General features: G+C 40.5%; 1 protein-coding gene across 2 annotated transcripts in view; it reads left to right on the top strand.

Moving 5' to 3' along the window:
* The window catches only part of tcf7l1b (transcription factor 7 like 1b), an 89432-nt gene that overhangs the window by 48831 nt on the left and 21793 nt on the right, over window positions 1-18808 (top strand). For both annotated transcript variants that reach the window (XM_039802709.1, XM_039802710.1), the window contains exon 5: window positions 18229-18364. In XM_039802709.1, coding sequence (XP_039658643.1) covers window positions 18229-18364 — 136 coding nt within the window. The remainder of the gene's footprint in view (window positions 1-18228; window positions 18365-18808) is intronic.

The following is an 18808-nucleotide window of genomic DNA, read 5'->3' on the forward strand; positions in this document are numbered from 1 at the left end:
CTTTTTATTTCATAAAAAATGACTCCAACAGATTCATTGATTATCAGAACAGTTGGCGATTAATTGAACTAACAACTGATCGATTCATCTTTGCAGCTCTAGATCATTTAGCTATTTTTATTCCAGTTGAAAAACACGACTCTAAGGAACGGGCCAAACATCTCCTGTTCTCCTCGGGGGTCAAATCTGACCCATTTTCAAAAAGTTTCTACGTCAGAAATTTGGGTTTCTTTCAACCAAATTTTAAAACGAAACGACATGGATGGTTCCCTACTACACTTTTCACAAGTTAAATAATTGATCAGTTCACTACTTTCATTGAATTTGGGTGTTTTATTCAACTTTATAGCATTTAAAGAAAAATGTATACTAGAACGTTGAAAAACACAGGAAAAAAATGTCTAAAAAGCACAGAAAAAGTGACAAAAACATTGGAAAAGCGCAAACAAATGCAGAAAAATATTGACAGACACTTCGAAAAAAGTGACAAAAGTGTCGAATAAGACCAAAACATTGGAACTTTTTTTGGATTTACATTTTAACCCAGAAAAACAAAAAGTTGCACGGTCGACAGGGAAGAAGACAACACGAGGGTTAAATTGGCAGGAACCGAATACCAGGTAGCTTTCATTTTCAAAGCAGTATCAAAGGTAGGGAAGTTCACTAAAAGTGTAACAGCTTGTCAGCGTGTGAACTAAAGGAGGAAGTGGCCGAGCCTGAGCTGACGACCTGTGACCACAGTCACAAGTTGTATCACAGTACGATATCATATTGATTCTTTAGACACCGATACAATATTTACTGATATCTGTTACGACACAATTTCGATTTGATCCATTTCAGGGGCCTGCGATCGATACGGGCCGATATCATTAACGCCTATTCAACACAATCAGTTCCATTTATAGCAACTCAAATAAACAACTGAAATAGGATTTTTATAACTGTGCTCTTCCAGGCATTTAAAGTAAAGTCTTCCCGTCCCCCATGCACGTTTTTCTGGGTCAAAATTCAAATGCTTATTTTTCTGTCTTTTGTAACTTATTCTGATGTTTGTTGATTTTTTTTCTGCGCTTGTTTTTTGACGTTTTTTTGTTGTTATTTCCCCATTTTCCCCTTTTTTCTGAACCATCCACGTTATTTTTTGGGGACAATTTGGTTAAAGTAAAACCCAAATTTCTGATGTAGAAACTTTTTGAAAATGGGTCAAATTAGACCCGCAGACAACAGGAGGGTTAAAAACAATCAATTTTTTAGTAAAAAGAATAAATACGACGCGGGGAATCTAAAATAAGGGGGCGTATACGTAGACATATCTTCTATATGTATCGCTATTTTCACTTTGCATCGTATCATCATATCGGATCGTGGTGGATCTTTGAATCGATACACCGATCCATAACCATGTGTCGTTTCCCCCCCACCCCCCCTAGACAAAAGTTTTAAAGTAAAGCTGGGCGATATGGAGAAAAATCTGATATCACTATATATATATATATATATATATATATTATTATTATAGTGTGATATTAAAAACAAATCTGCAATTCTTCAAGTGAGATTCCCTCAAAATGTCTCACAACAGATTTTCTGATAAAATTGAGTCAGTGTGTGTTTATCTTTTTAGACAACATACTTGTATATAGGGCTGCACGATATGAAGTAAATATCTCATTTCGATCATTTTGACTGATATTGTGATTGCGATAGGATTCCCGATATTGGAGGGAATGATCATTTTGTATCATTATTCTCATTTTCATTGAAAAATATATAGATTTGTTTTGCGAGGATCTGTACCAAACAAATACTTTTTCTTTAGTCTGTAGGATACGACAGACGCCCCCCTTTCCAATTTGGATATTGCACTAGTTCATATTGCGATTTCGATAAAATTGTGATTAATTGTGCAGCTCTACTACAATATCTTCATATATGATTTCATCAGGATATGATTCCATTGGTAGTCTGTAAATGATCATATTGAATTATTGCCCATCCCCCCCCCCATTTCAAAGCAGAAACGGAGGTAGGGAAGTTCACTGAAAGTGTAACCGCTTTCAGTATGTGAAGTAAAAGAGGAAGTCACCAAGCCTGATCTGACGACCTGTGACTAGAGGGTCATTTGATCAGTTGTGGGGCGCTCTAATACGGGGGCGTGGTGTACCCAGCCCCCGGTCCTCCGCTCTGGGCCAGGAGCCCACATGCCCCTCTGGTGTGCTGCTGCTGACAGCGAGCCAGGCTGATTATGTGCTCATTACGCCAGCCGCGGTGAGAGAGAGAGAGAGAGACAGAGAGAGAGAAAGAGAGAGAGAGACTGGCTCCTCCAGGCCTGCAGGCTCCCCAGGCCCCCCAACACTGCACTAATGAGAGCAGGGGGAGCGGATGGGCACACACTGGGGGGCCGGGGATTACTGCCCAGAGAGAGAGAGACAGACACCAGCAGGGACTCCTGAAGCAGACCTGGACTTCTGCAACCAACGGTTACTTTCACTGTCGGTTAATCCGTCCATTATTTTCTGGATTCATCGATTAGTTTGGTCTATAAAATGTGGATCATTGTTCCCCAAAAAGTCCCACGATGACGTCCTCAAATGTCTCGTTATGTCCACAACTCAAAGATATTCAGTTTACTGTCCCAGAGGAGAGAAGAAACATGAACAATATTCACATTTAACAAGCTGACATCAGAGATGTTTAGTATTTTTTTTCAGAAAAAGAGACTCAGTGTGGAACAAGAATTAGGGGATGTTTAATAGAAATCAGAGCGTTCGGTAGATACCAAACTCCGGGCAAAGAGCATCCTGTGGCTGTGCAGATTGGGTCCATACGGCCTGTATGCTAATGGGAGCCGGCTCCGGCCTGAGAGCCTCAATTATTCAGCAGACAGGTTTGTTTAGCATTCAAGCGGTATTGCTTTTGGTAGGAATGGTGGTGGTGGTGGTGGTGGTGGTGGGAGGACTGGGAAGAAGGGAACCAGCTTTGCTGTGAACGTGCCGCACCCCAGCATCAATATACACACACACACACACACACACACACACACACACACACACACACACACACACACACACACACACACACACACACACACACACACACGATGTTCAGCACCCCAAAACCGCCAAAAAGACCCCAGTGTTCAGAGGGGTGCCTCTTCATGAATAAAACATCAAAGGCGCTGCAGGGCCAGGTGATGCAGTATGGGTAACATGTCAGCCGTCAGGAGTGACTGAGGAGGAGAGGAAACGAGAGGAGAGGAGAGAGGAAAGGAAACGAGAGGAGAGGAGAGGAGGAAATGAGAGGAGAGGTTTTCAAAGTCTCTTTATTGGACCATTTCCAAAGAGAAATACAGTCAATGCACATTCAATCCTAAAGGAAGGAAAGAAGAGAGGGGGAGGAAAGGAGAGGAGATAAGATGATAGAGAAGAGGACAAAAGAGCAGAGGAAAGAAAAGGAGAGAAGAGGAAATGAGAGGAAAGGAAAGGAGACAAGAGGACACAAAGAGAAAGGAAATCCTGTGCGTCTCGTTCTCATCTCGTCATTTAACGTTTGATTTATGGTTGTGCGGAGGCTCCACGCAGAGCTTTCTCCGTAGCCTACGTACGTGTGTGTGTGTGTGTGTGTGTGTGTGTGTGTGTGTGTGTGTGTGAGTAGCGACTCTAGAGTCGTAGTGAGAGAAACAAAGTGTCTACCCTGTTTAGGCCCGTCGCAATATGCAATAAATCAGTTAATCGCATGATAAATAAAAATGACCTCGATCATTTTTAAATGGAAATCATCGCGGCTGGAAAAACTTCCATTTTGTTTATTGTTTTTTGGGCCGTTTGTTCATTTATTGTGGACATTTAAAATGTCTTCCAGTTCCAGTGTTAAATATTCTTCAGAAATAAAAGTTTATTGATCTTGAAAAAAGGTGTACCTGCATTATTATTATTGTTATTATGCCATTGTCATTATATTAGATGAAAATGGTCTCAGAACGACAATATTATCATTTATCGCAATCATTTCTGGGACAAGTTATCGTCCAGCAAAATCTGTTATGGTGACAGGCCTGCCCCTGTTCTTTCTGACCACGGTGGGAAATCTGGAGCGGGAGAAGTTGACCCTCGCGACGCTACCAAGCCACTGGCCGAGCCACGTGCGTCCCCGCGATGCGTAGTTGAATATTTCGAGAGGTGCACGTCAGGGTCCGTGTCTCCACGTACCTACGTGCGTAGCCACGGCGTGGATTTAACGCAGAAGCATAAATCAACCTAAGCGCTCGGCTGATAATGATGTCGAGGCTGCGGACTTCCCTGTCTGAGCTCCCTCAGTCACTCGCACGACTTTGCTTTGCCGTTCTCCGGATTAGACGGAGCTGTGGCTCCCTAATGAGGTGGAACTGACCAGGGGTGTCTGTGCCTCCGTTACTTATCAGATCACGGCGCACTCAGCGCTCAAATATGGGCTCTGACCTCCACTCGACAGGCGCACAAGAATCGCCTCTTTGTTTTTAATATTGTATCAGCGTCCGGAGTAATCAAGGCATCAGGGGACTGCCAGCGTGTCATAAGTCACTTAGTCACAGATTTTCTTTAAGTGAATTGAAGTGGTTAAGGTCTAGAGCAGCGTTCCAGAGATGCCGTTTGTCTCGCTGCACGTGTCCAGTGCAGTTTTTATCTCTCAGTAGGCTATACGACACTTGAAGTTGCAGGGCTGGGACGATATGCTTTTGTCTCAATTCAATTCTAAAGCCGCTTTCTGACCGGAGGGATTTTTGCAGTTCCTAGAACCCTTTTTTTTCTCGTGTTCAGACTGGACCAATTTGGGGATTATTAAGTTCCTCTGGCCACAGTTCCTGTAACTCTTTCAGCTCCTACTTCAGGGCAGGGTCTTTTCCCTTTTCCGCATAGTGGTGGTTAGATGGCTGTGTTATAATAACAAAAGGTCAGTCCCTGTGGCCACTTGGCCAGTGTCAACGCAAATGGCAAAACCTGTTTTGGGGGAGAGTAGTTATTAGAACTGTTTAGAAGTGGACTGTTCCTATAACTACGTTCCTGTAATGACTTGGTCAGGAAGCGGCTTTTAATGATAAATGGGCGCTGATTGGATTTGTATTGAGTATTGGGATTTTCTTTTCCTATTCAAAAAGCCATGTTACAAAATTTCATCTACTGTTTTATTCATATATTACACTACTTTTGTGAACCTTTGTGAAGACTTCGGTAAACTCATTTCAAGCAACAAAAGAATTTGTCTACACGAGTAAAGGTTTGTTTTCATCTTCACGAGATTTGAGGACTTCCCAAAAAAAATGAACTTTTCATCTTTTAGGGTCAAATGATCTCTTTACACATTGCTCTCGGACAACTTTGGGCCTCACTATACAGCAAGTCCACATTGAAATCAAATCCAGGAAGTGGGGATGGATCGGTCATACACTTAGGAAGGATCCGAGGAACATAGCAAGACTGGCTCTGGACTATAATCCCCAAGAAAAGAGGAAGCTAGGGAGACCTAAATCCAACTGGAGGCGGTCCGCGCTTGATGAGCTGACCAAGAAGGGGGACCTCCTGGCAAGAAGTAAAGACCTTAGCGCAGAGGAGAGTGAGGTGGAGATCCATGGTGGACGCCCTATGCTCCCAAGGGGGCCAAGAGATTAAATGGAGAAGAAAAAAAAATACAGCAAGCTGAGTTTGTTCTGAACAAGTTGATATGCAGCACACAGGGATCAGGTTATATGGAAATACCCTTTAAAAGGAGAATTTAAGATGTGTATAAATCAGGTTAACAACAACTAAAGTTGAATAATATATCATATATCATGAGACGTTTCTAAAAACTGTTTTCTAAGAAGAATGCACATCACGTCAGTCAGTCAGTCAGTCAGTCTGACATTTATTTCATTTGTAAAGAACATAACGTGGATTTTCGCTCTGTTTTGCTAGGAACGGATGTGATGCGGTCGCTGTCGGCGGTACCGCATAAACTCAAATATTTGGGTGAATCACTGGTAAAAAATAAATAAATCAAAAGTAGCGATTCTGGGGAAAAGAATCTATCTTAAAGCTATATTGTGTAAGAATTTCTCCCATCTAGCGGTGAAATTGTATATGACGACCAACTGAATATTACTTTCTAGCCCCTCCCATTCCGATCGCTACGATCGCCATCGTTTACACGCAGCTGTTGTAGCCACTCCACTATTAACTTTGGTCTTGTTGCTTAGCCTGTCGAGTTGTCGTTTTAATTCTCTTTTTTCGCTTCCCCTGGTGAGTAATCTCCCCCAGGCATTCGTCACGGTGCCACTGAGTATAAAAGGGCGAAATGCAGAGGTATGTCCCTCTTTGGCTAATGTATTATAAAGATGGAGGTATGTCCCTCTTTGACTAATGTATTATAAAGATGGAGGTATGTCCCTCTTTGACTAATGTATTTTAAAGATGGAGGTATGTCCCTCTTTGGCTAATGTATTATAAAGATGGAGGTATGTCCCTCTTTGGCTAATGTATTTTAAAGATGGAGGTATGTCCCTCTTTAGCTAATGTATTTTAAAGATGGAGGTATGTCCCTCTTTAGCTAATGTATTTTAAAGATGGAGGTATGTCCCTCTTTGGCTAATGTATTATAAAGATGGAGGTATGTCCCTCTTTAGCTAATGTATTTTAAAGATGGAGGTATGTCCCTCTTTGGCTAATGTATTTTAAAGATGGAGGTATGTCCCTCTTTGGCTAATGTATTTTAAAGATGGAGGTATGTCCCTCTTTGGCTAATGTATTTTAAAGATGGAGGTATGTCTCTCTTTGACTGTATATTTTAAAAGATGGAGGTATGTCCCTCTTTGGCTAATGTATTTTAAAGATGGAGGTATGTCCCTCTTGAGCTAATGTATTTTAAAGATGGAGATGTCCCTCTTTGTAGTATTAATGTATATAGATGGAGGTATGTCCTCTCTTTGGTTAATGTATTTTAAAGATGGAGGTATGTCCCTCTTTGGCTAATGTATTTTAAAGATGGAGGTATGTCCCTCTTTGGTTAATGTATTATAAAGTTTGGAGGTATGTACCTCTTTGGTTAATGTATTTTAAAGATGGAGGTATGTCCCTCTTTGGTTAATGTATTTTAAAGATGGAGGTATGTCCCTCTTTGGCTATCTATGTTAGATGGGTATTTCTCTTTGGTTAATGTTTATAAAGATGGAGGTGATGTCCCTCTTTGGTTAATGTATTATAAAGATGGAGGTATGTCCCTCTTTGGCTAATGTATTTTAAAGATGGAGGTATGTCCCTCTTTGACTAATGTATTTTAAAGATGGAGGTATGTCCCTCTTTGACTAATGTATTTTAAAGATTGAGGTATGTCCCTCTTTGGCTAATGTATTTTAAAGATTGAGGTATGTCCCTCTTTGGCTAATGTATTTTAAAGATTGAGGTATGTCCCTCTTTGGCTAATGTATTTTAAAGATTGAGGTATGTCCCTCTTTGGCTAATGTATTTTAAAGATGGAGGTATGTCCCTCTTTGGTTAATGTATTATAAAGATGGAGGTATGTCCCTCTTTGGTTAATGTATTATAAAGATGGAGGTATGTCCCTCTTTGGCTAATGTATTTTAAAGATGGAGGTATGTCCCTCTTTGACTAATGTATTTTAAAGATGGAGGTATGTCCCTCTTTGGTTAATGTATTATAAAGATGGAGGTATGTCCCTCTTTGGCTAATGTATTTTAAAGATTGAGGTATGTCCCTCTTTGGCTAATGTATTTTAAAGATGGAGGTATGTCCCTCTTTGGTTAATGTATTATAAAGATGGAGGTATGTCCCTCTTTGGCTAATGTATTTTAAAGATGGAGGTATGTCCCTCTTTGACTAATGTATTTTAAAGATGGAGGTATGTCCCTCTTTGACTAATGTATTTTAAAGATGGAGGCGCTACATGGCGGCCGTCATTGGAGCGACTCGCTCGTATTTTTTCTGAATGATTCTGAATGGCAGATTCTACGCTGACGAGAATACTTTAATTAGTTGGTGGAAGTAGTTACACATGAATGAGCACATATTTGTGAAAGAACAAAGTTTTTTTTTTGGTAAGAATCAACTCAAAACATTACACAATGGAGCTGTAAAAATCGTGGGCAAAAATAAATAAATCTCGATACATATGTGAATCGATTTGTTTCCCACCCCTATTAGGTTGAGATATTAACTGAATATCTGCTGTTTGTTTTTTTTCTCCCGAAGAGATAAATATGCTTGCTTTTTGACCCATTTTCTTTCAACGGAGCTTTGAGTGGGCGTCCGGTGAGATTCTCTCGTTTTGCATTAGGCAGTGAACAACCGGGATCCATCATGAAATCAAAGGCTTTGGGAGGACTGCACTGAATACTGATCTGAGGTCTGCAGCCCTGCTGGGCCACTGCAGAGGCTGGATCCTCTTCAGAAAATAGGAAACGAGGAACCAGCACTTTGAGTCTGAAGCGAAGAGATTTAGGAGCGCAGAACGAGTTTGTGAGATTACACAAGATGTGGTTTATCAGAGGCAGATTTACCAGACAATCTGTCGGTTTACAAAGATGCATTTACACACCAGATCCCTCTGAAGTTCATCCATATCCCGTGCTGATTGTTTTATAAAAAAAAACTCAATTTATTGAATGATCACTGGGGATATTGTAGAGCTGCAAAGATTGGATCCATCAGTCGATTCATTGTCAACTATTAAATTAATCGGCAACTATTTTGACAATCGATTAATCTGTTTGGGTGAAAAAAAAAATTCTCAGATGTCAGCTTGTTAAATGTGAATATTGTTCTAGTTTTTTCTCTCTTCTGTGACTGAAAACTCAATATCTTTGAGTTTATTTGAGGACGTCATCTTGGGCTTTGGGAAACATTTTTCACCATTTTCTGACATTTTATAGACCCAATAACTAGGGCTGCACAATTAATCGCAATTCTATCGAAATCGCAATATGGACTAGTGCAATATCCAAATCGCATGGGGGGACGCAATATTTGTTGAAGGCAAAATATGTGTCAAACCGTTCTAAAATAAAGTATTGTGGTGCTGCAGAGACGTCCCGGCCTACAGATCCTATCCTACAGACTACAGAAAAACATCTTTGTTTGGTACAGATCCTCGCAAAAATAAATATATATATATATATATATGTATATGTATATATTATTTATTTTTTCAATGAAAATGAGAATAATGATACAAAAACGATCATTCCCTCCAATATCGTGAATCATATCGCAATCGCAATATCAGTCAAAATGATCACAATTAGATATTTTCCTCATATCGTGCAGCCCTACCAACAGCTATTAATCTATTAATCCAGAAAATAATCGACAATGGAAGCCGTCCCTGGTTGCAGCCCTAGGATATGACGCTGCTCTGCGCTGCATTGTTTTAAACTACAATATCACTCCCATCGACCCCTTTTTTCAGAGGCGATGACCAGACGCAAAGCACACGTTGGATGGCAGAGTTTTGGAGCGGGCAGATTTTTTATTTTTTTAAGACATACGACACGGTCAGTCCCCTCTCACGTCCGCTTCCTGTTGGCGTTGACAAACACGAGGCTTGGATTTCTCAGCATGCCAGGCATTCTTTTCAGCCCCGTCTTTCCTCTTTTTGAGTTTTTTTTGAAAGGCCTCCGAAAGCCTCCCACCCAGAATCACCGAGCATAAAGACACACAAAGCTGCGGGGTTATTCAGTTTGTTCTAAGCTCTCTTCCCCATCGGCTGTTTGCCTAGTAATTCAATTCAGATGTGCAGGATCCAAAAACATGTTTGCTTGAATGAAATCCACCCCTCCACCCACACTGACCAAGGACTGTGCTTTTCTTAGCGCCGTTCCAAGTTGGACAGCAAGGCGAGGTACTGCCACCTCGGCTCTTTTTAAGCTTCAAACCCTCTTAAGAGACAGACATCTTTTTCTCTGCACTGGCTCCGCAAACCTTCTGCTGTTCCTCCCCATCATCAAACATCCCAGTTCATCAAACCAGTGTTTACACCTTTTACTTATTTATCTATTCATTACTGAGGCTGCTAACTTCTCAGGAATGTGCAATAACTTATCCTTATCTCTTATCTGTACTGTGCATTATCTACTGCTGGGACCTTTTCACTTGTTGCTCTACTTAAATGCCTTTCCCCCTCCCCCTATTTTGTGTTTTTTGTTTTCAAATTTGACCCATTTTCAAAAAAGTTTCTATATCAGAAATTTGGGTTTCTTTCAACCAAATTGCCTAAAATGAACATGGATGGTTCTATAAAATGCTCTTCTCAAGTAAAATGAAGGATCAGTTCACTACTTTCATTGAATTTGGGGTGTTTTATTCAATTTTATTAAGCACATTTCTGCTTTTTAAACTCAAAAATTAGGTTGATTGACCCTGAATTCCAAGAATGAGTGTCAAATGAGTGTATAAGTTGGTAGTAGTGGGGAAAAACGGGTCAAGTAACAAAAATGTCAAAAAAATTACAAGTGACAATCAGTCAAAAGCAACAAAAATATCAAAAAAAGCAACAAAACTCAACGAAATTCAGAAAAAAAAATCCCGGAAGCTGGAAATTGGAAAAGTGCTAACATTTCTTTAGCCGGGAGGACAACACAAGGGTTACTACTCAGGGAGTACTAAATGAAATAATTTAGTTGTAATCAATCAGAATCTGAATTGGAAAACTTTATTGATCCCCGCTCAGGGAAATTGTTTAGTTGCAGTTGCTCACAGTCAACTTTAAGGTAAAATAAGAGCGAGTCATTAAGTGTATAAAGCAACATAAAGTAGCACAGCTACAGTAAGAAATAAAAAACGTATTGAATTAGGGTATAAAAGATTATGGATTGTACAAATGCTATTGTAGTACAGCTTCCTATGTCTTATGTCCAGTGCGCTGTAACCAAGGGCGTAACTTTGGGTTCAACATTGCGGGGAGGGCGAGATCAAACCCTTAATTTTCTGCATTCTGGTGCCTTTTTCTGCAACAGTTTGTGCTTTTTCTGCATCAAGTTATGGTGCAAATGTCTTTATTTATGTAAAGGTAGTTATTATTAGGTATTTGGGCATGGAGGGTGGCCAGTTTTGATTATTGGCCAGTGCCCCATCCCCCCTGTATATTACGCCTATGTCTCTAACAGCAGTTCTGGGTGTTATATCCTCTGCTAGCGGAGAAGAACGCGCCACTGCAGGCCTGTTTGCAACGAGCCGGTCTATGTAAAGAGCTCGGATTCCGTCTGTCGATGCAGATACCATCTGGTTCCAGGTTGCCCTTTATCCGTCCTATCGCGTAGGTTGTTGTTTATATTTAAAACACGGCTCGTGTTCCTCGCGGTTTCCTCATTACACTCTCGCTCGTTGGATGGTGAAAACAGACGTATGGAGCTCTCCCGGGCTGGAGGAATATTCCCTCCACACGTGAAGCGAGTGAAAGAAGGCATTGATGCGTCAGTGTTTGGTTTGAACTCCTGATTGAGCCATTAGTCTGGCTTTTTCTTTTTCTTAGTGATTCCACAAAACCACACGTGATGCTCTTCAGATCTCTGCAGGGCGTTTTGAACGTTTGAATTCGATCAGAAAACGACGCTGCTTTTTTGATTTGGCTCCGCTCCGAAACGTTGTGATTTGAAGGCGAGGGATCTGCGTGATGAAGTAGCCATGCCTCATTCCTAACGGGAGACACTCTGGCAGGGAGGACACAGGTCCCAATAGTTTTGCATATGTGCAACCTGCGTTCTCCATTCTCTTCCCTCTCTCCACATTTTGGGTTCGGGGCTGCTGAACCGAAAAGCCGGTTGAAACTAGTGCCTTCAAACTTGGAAAAAAATATGTGTAGAGCACACGATTGGTGTATTCCAGGATATGAATAATTAATAAGTGTCATTTCAAATTCTCACTGAAGTGCTTTCCAAAAAATGTGTTGGCACCCAGGTCTAGAGGTCTCAAACAGCCTTCACAATATTAGGGAGGGGAGGAAAAAAAATCCAGGCATATTGTACATTAAGTAGAACAACAAAGCATAACTCAAATATACATGACATGTGGGAGTTGGGATTTTCGAGCCAGCAGGTCAACACTATTTCTGCCGCGAACGCTTCATCAAAGCCTGTTTCTCTGTGTTGTGTGAAGCCGCGTTTCTCTGCGCGTCAGTCCTACGCGTTGACCTTACACGCTCTTTAAGTCTGGAGAAACTTAAAAAAAAAATAAAAAATAAAGTCCAGAGCAAAGAGGTCTTAATATAGCCATGTTTAAACACCAGTAAATATTTTCCCTCACTCCGTCCGGCATTAGCAGAATCAAAGCGTGCTTTAGACCCGGGACAGAAAGGGGGGAAAAAAAAACCAATTTGCTACAGATAAAAAAAAAAAAAAAAAAAAAAAGAGTTGGACCTTTTTCTTTTATATAATGGTGGGCGGGGAAAAAAAATTAAAAAAAGCAAAAGATTTGGAACAATTCTTAGCAGCGTGAAGCAAGAGAGTGCACAGACGTCTCAATGCAAACCTTGTTCCCCGGCAGACCACGCTGGAGAGGTTGAGAAGGGGGTGTGAGGAGGAGGAGGAGGAGGGAGGGGGGGGTGGATATTGAAGAAAGGTTAGCCTGGAGGAACAAGACTCCTTTCTCCCCCCCCCACTCCCTCCCTCCCTCCCTCCCCCTCCCTCCCCTTGACCCTCCCATGTGACAAGTTGAGCCAACAAGTGCTCCATTGAGCCGGGCAGCCAGGGGGAAATGACTGCGAGACGGAGCGCTGCCTAATGAAAGTAGAGACGCGGGTTATTATTGTTGTCTTCGTCGTGTTGGTCGTAGCGGCGACGGCGGTCAGATCTCGGGGAGGGGTGGGGGGAGGGGGGGGCTGTGCGTCGACATTATGGGGCCGCAACTAACTGATTATTTTCATTTCACCGATTAATCTGTGGGTTGTTTGCTGGATTAGTTAGTTGTTTGGTCTATAAAAAATGTCAGAAAACAGTGAAAAATGTGGCTCAGTGTTCCCCCAGAAAGCCCAAGATGACGTCCTCAAATGTCTCGTTTTGTCCCCAACGCAAAGATATTCAGTTTACTGTCACAGAGGAGAGAAGACAATCGGTTATCAAAATAGTTGGCGAAAATGTATTTCAGATCAGTATTAATACCACACTGTCAGAATACTCTGTTACAAGTAAAAGTCCTGCATTGAAAATACTACTTAAGTAAAAGTCTGTAAGTATCATCAGGAAAATGTAGTTAAAGTATTAAAAGTAAAAGTACTCGATGCAGAACTCTCCTCCCATTGTAGAAAGAGTAAAGGATCCAACCAGCTGTGTGTTTAATGGTCTCATCATCTCAGCTGGAGACTTGTAGCCATTATATTGTTGGCTAGTTTACTTTATATTATTCTATCTATCTATCTATCTATCTCTCTATCTCTACCTATCTATCTATCTACCTATCTATCTCTCTACCTATCTATCTCTCTATCAATCTATCTATCTATCTATCTCTACCTATCTATCTATCTATCTATCTATCTATCTCTACCTATCTATCTATCTATCTATCTATCTATCTCTACCTATCTATCTACCTATCAATCTATCTATCTATCTATCTCTACCTATCAATCTATCTATCTACCTATCTATCTATCTACCTATCAATCTATCTATCTATCTATCTACCTATCAATCTATCTATCTATCTATCTATCTACCTATCAATCTATCTATCTATCTATCTATCTATCTCTACCTATCTATCTATCTACCTATCAATCTATCTATCTATCTATCTATCTATCTATCTCTCTCTCTATCTCTACCTATCTATCTATCTACCTATCAATCTATCTATCTATCTATCTATCTACCTATCTATCTATCTATCTATCTATCTATCTATCTATCTATCTATCTATCTCTCTATCTCTACCTATCTATCTATCTACCTATCAATCTATCTATCTATCTATCTACCTATCTATCTATCTATCTATCTATCTATCTGTCTGTCTCTAGCTAATCATGTCAACTCGTTATATTGTCGGCTAGTTTACTTTAGAATAAAACATCAGATTTTATAAACTACATGTGTTCTGGGTGCAAAAAAACCCTAAACTTGTAAAGTAACTAAAGAAGGAACAGATGAATGTAGCGGAGTAACTAAAGTAACTAGTAACTAAAGCTGTAACAGGTGAATGTAGCGGAGTAACTAAAGTAACTAGTAACTAAAGCTGTAACCGATGAATGTAGCGGAGTAACTAAAGTAACTAGTAACTAAAGCTGTAACAGATGAATGTAGCGAGTAACTAAAGTAACTAGTAACTAAAGCTGTAACCGATGAATGTGGCGGAATTAACTAAAGTAACTAGTAACTAAAGCTGTAACAGATGAATGTAGCGGAGTAACTAAAGTAACTAGTAACTAAAGCTGTAACCGATGAATGTAGTGGGGTAACTAAGTAACTAATAACTAAAGCTGGAACAGATGAAATAATATAGTAACTACAGTGTAACAGATGAATGTAACTAGTAACTAAAGCTGGAACAGATGAATGTAGTGGAGTAACTAAAGTAACTAGTAACTACAGCTGTAACAGATGAATGTAACTAGTAACTACAGCTGGAACAGATGAATGTAGCGGAGTAACTAAAGTAACTAGTAACTAAAGCTGTAACCGATGAATGTAGAGGAGTAACTAAAGTAACTAGTAACTAAAGCTGTAACCGATGAATGTAGCAGAGTAACTAAAGTAACTAGTAACTAAAGCTGTTACAGATGAATGTAGAGGAGTAACTAAAGTAACTAGTAACTAAAGCTGTTACAGATGAATGTAGTGGAGTAACTAAAGCGGAGTAGAAGTAGAAAGTGGCATGAAAAGAAAAGGCTCAAGTAAAGTACAAGTACCTCAACATATTAGGTGTTTCTTAAGTACAGTAGATAGATAGATAGATAGATAGATAGATAGATAGATAGATAGATAGATAGATAGATAGATAGATAGATAGATAGATAATTTATTGATCCCCAAGGGGAAATTCAAGGTCCCAGTAGCTTAAAGACATCACACACAACATCCACACACATCATAAACAGGATGATAAAATGACAAATCCACATGAATAATATGGACAATAAAAGAAAAGATGCTAAAATAAAGAAATCCACATGACCGTACTACTTGAGTAAATGTACTAGGTTACATTCCACCAGTGCTCTGGACTTCCTGTTCTTCCCCACTTTATCTAAAGTTACACCGTGTTTTTCTAACTATAATTAGTTAGGGTGGTCTGCAGTGTAACGTGGCGGTGTAATCCACCCACGCTGCTGCTTCTTCTTCTTCTTCTTCTTCTTCTTCCCCATCCAGTGACTTCTGTCAGACACAGTGGGATGATGATGTCTCCACTTGTTTACGGGCCGTCCAGTTTACCTTTCGGCTGCTTGGGTTTGTCTGTGGCTCCGTGGTGTGACTTTTGGACTGCGTGGCTCCGTTGTTTTTCTTCTCAGATTGAACAAACAGTCCTCTGCTCGGCTTAAACAGCCGTAATGGTCTTGGCATGTGTCAGCAGGGCTTTTTAGTGTTCCTTGGTGCCGGTCCAGATTGCATCACAAGGCCGGTCACACGCACACAGCACACAGTCTGATGGGATGTTTACCGGAGGGGGCACTCACACATGATGCCCTCCTCTTACACCGTGTGTTTCTTCTGAACAATGGGCGACAGAAATGCGGTCTACACTGAGGGATAGTTATAAGCTTGTTTGTTTTGTTTTTTAGCCGCCAGCGTGATGGCTTTCATTGTTTTCCCCGAGGTCTGTGGAAGACTTGAGGCTGTTTTATGATTCTGCGTCATCTCCACGCTAGGGCTGGGCGATATGGAGAAAATCACATATCGCGATATTCTTGTCCTAATACCTCGATGGCGATATTGTGGCGATATTCTAGGGTTGACAATTGGTGCTTTAACAAAATATCTCCACAATGAGATTGAAGATAAATAATCATCAGTAATGTGGAGATAATGACTAAGTGGGTAAAGGTAAAAATAATAGAACAGCTAGAACAGTCTGGTAACACAGAAAAGTACATCACTTTACTGTAATGCAGCCTTTAAAACCAGGAAAAGACAACGCTTATGCCATTTACGATATCACGATATCCAAAATCTAAGACGATATCTAGTCTCATATCACGATATCGATATAATACTGATATATTTCCCAGCTCTACTCCACGCCGTAGCTACGCCATCGCTCCTACGCCGTCGTGACCCTTTCGGAGTTCTGCATCGGGGTTGCTTTGCTTTGCAGATAATTTTTTTTACCACAAAAAAGGCCAGTTTATCTTTGCCATTAATAAATTGCATTCGTAGTATTGTACATTTTTAGACATATTTGAATTTCTGAAAAAATAAACTTTCAAAAACATTTTAAACCTAATTTGGCGGCCCCTCCTGAACTTACTCTGAGGACCCCCTAGGAGTCACAGACCCCGTTTTGAATATCTCTGTCTTAAAGGTCCCATGACATGGTGCTCTTTGGATGCTTTTATATAGACCTTAGTGGTCCCCTAATACTGTATCTGAAGTCTCTTTTATATAGACCTTAGTGGTCCCCTAATACTGTATCTGAAGTCTCTTTTATATAGACCTTAGTGGTCCCCTAATACTGTATCTGAAGTCTCTTTTATATAGGCCTTAGTGGTCCCCTAATACTGTATCTGAAGTCTCTTTTATATAGACCTTAGTGGTCCCCTAATACTGTATCTGAAGTCTCTTTTATATAGACCTTAGTGGTCCCCTAATACTGTATCTGAAGTCTCTTTTATATAGACCTTAGTGGTCCCCTAATACTGTATCTGAAGCCTCTTTTATATAGGCCTTAGTGGTCCCCTAATACTGTATCTGAAGTCTCTTTTATATAGACCTTAGTGGTCCCCTAATACTGTATCTGAAGTCTCTTTTATATAGACCTTAGTGGTCCCCTAATACTGTATCTGAAGTCTCTTTTATATAGACCTTAGTGGTCCCCTAATACTGTATCTGAGGTATCTTTTATATAGACCTTAGTGGTCCCCTAATACTGTATCTGAAGTCTCTTTTATATAGACCTTAGTGGTCCCCTAATACTGTATCTGAAGTCTCTTTTATAAAGACCTTAGTGGTCCCCTAATACTGTATCTGAAGTCTCTTTTATATAGGCCTTAGTGGTCCCCTAATACTGTATCTGAAGTCTCTTTTATATAGACCTTAGTGGTCCCCTAATACTGTATCTGAAGTCTCTTTTATATAGGCCTTAGTGGTCCCCTAATACTGTATCTGAAGTCTCTTTTATATATGGCCTTAGTGGTCCCCTAATACTGTATCTGAAGTCTCTTTTATATAGGCCTTAATGGTCCCCTAATACTGTAACTGAAGTCTCTTTTTATATAGGCCTTAGTGGTCCCCTAATACTGTATCTGAAGTCTCTTTTATATAGGCCTTAGTGGTCCCCTAATACTGTATCTGAAGTCTCTTTTATATAGACCTTAGTGGTCCCCTAATACTGTATCTGAAGTCTCTCTTATATAGACCTTAGTGGTCCCCTAATACTGTATCTGAAGTCTCTTTTATATAGGCCTTAGTGGTCCCCTAATACTGTATCTGAAGTCTCTCTTATATAGACCTTAGTGGTCCCCTAATACTGTATCTGAAGTCTCTTTTATATAGACCTTAGTGGTCCCCTAATACTGTATCTGAAGTCTCTTTTATATAGACCTTAGTGGTCCCCTAATACTGTATCTGAAGTCTCTTTTATATAGGCCTTAGTGGTCCCCTAATACTGTATCTGAAGTCTCTTTTATATAGGCCTTAGTGGTCCCCTAATACTGTATCTGAAGTCTCTTTTATATAGGCCTTAATGGTCCCCTAATACTGTAACTGAAGTCTCTTTTATATAGGCCTTAGTGGTCCCCTAATACTGTATCTGAAGTCTCTTTTATATAGGCCTTAGTGGTCCCCTAATACTGTATCTGAAGTCTCTTTTATATAGACCTTAGTGGGCTAATGAGCTTTCCTTAGGATGTGCCATTTCTGTGTCTGTAGCTTTTGAGGAGGAGAGAGGGGCGGGGGTGAGGCTTTGTTTTGTGTTTTTTCAACATGCGCTAGGTAAATCAAATCCAACTGTTCTCAATGTTATGTGTCAGACACGTGTTGCACGTTGCTCACTTCCTGCTCCTAACTGCTGTGTGTCTGTGTCTCTCTGTGGTTTTGTCTTCACCAACAGTCCAATAAAGTCCCCGTGGTGCAGCACGCCCACCACGTCCACCCTCTGACGCCCCTCATCACCTACAGCAATGAACACTTCTCCCCCGGCACGCCGCCGTCACACCTCTCCCCGGAGATCCTCGACCCAAAGACAGGTAACGGCTCGGCTCCACTTCACTGCACACTGTACTTCTTAGAGCAGTGGTTCTCAAATGGGGGTAGGTGTACCCCTAGGGGGTACTTTGGAGGACTGCAGGGGGTACGGGAGCGCTTAAAAAAAAGTTTTTGTCGCTTTTCGACCTGTTCTTGCCTTCCTTCCTTCCTTTTTTCTACTGTCTTCTTTTTCTCTCCAAGTTTGTTGAAGTTTTTTCAAAAAACAATTCTGCCTTTTTCAAGGTTTTTGTCACATTTATTTTCAGTTTGTCTTCCTTCTTCTACTGTGTTTTTTTTTTTACAAGTCTGTCGCTTTTTGTGAAGTTTCTGTTGCTGTTTTCGAAGTTTTTGATACTATTTTCCACCTGTTCTAGCCTTTACTTCTTTCTACCGACTTTTTCCAAGTTTTAATGTTTTTAAAAAAAAGGTTTGGTTGCCTTTTTTCA

This window comes from Perca fluviatilis, chromosome 6, assembly GCF_010015445.1.
Source record: "Perca fluviatilis chromosome 6, GENO_Pfluv_1.0, whole genome shotgun sequence".
In the NCBI taxonomy this organism is placed as follows: Eukaryota; Metazoa; Chordata; class Actinopteri; order Perciformes; family Percidae; genus Perca; species Perca fluviatilis.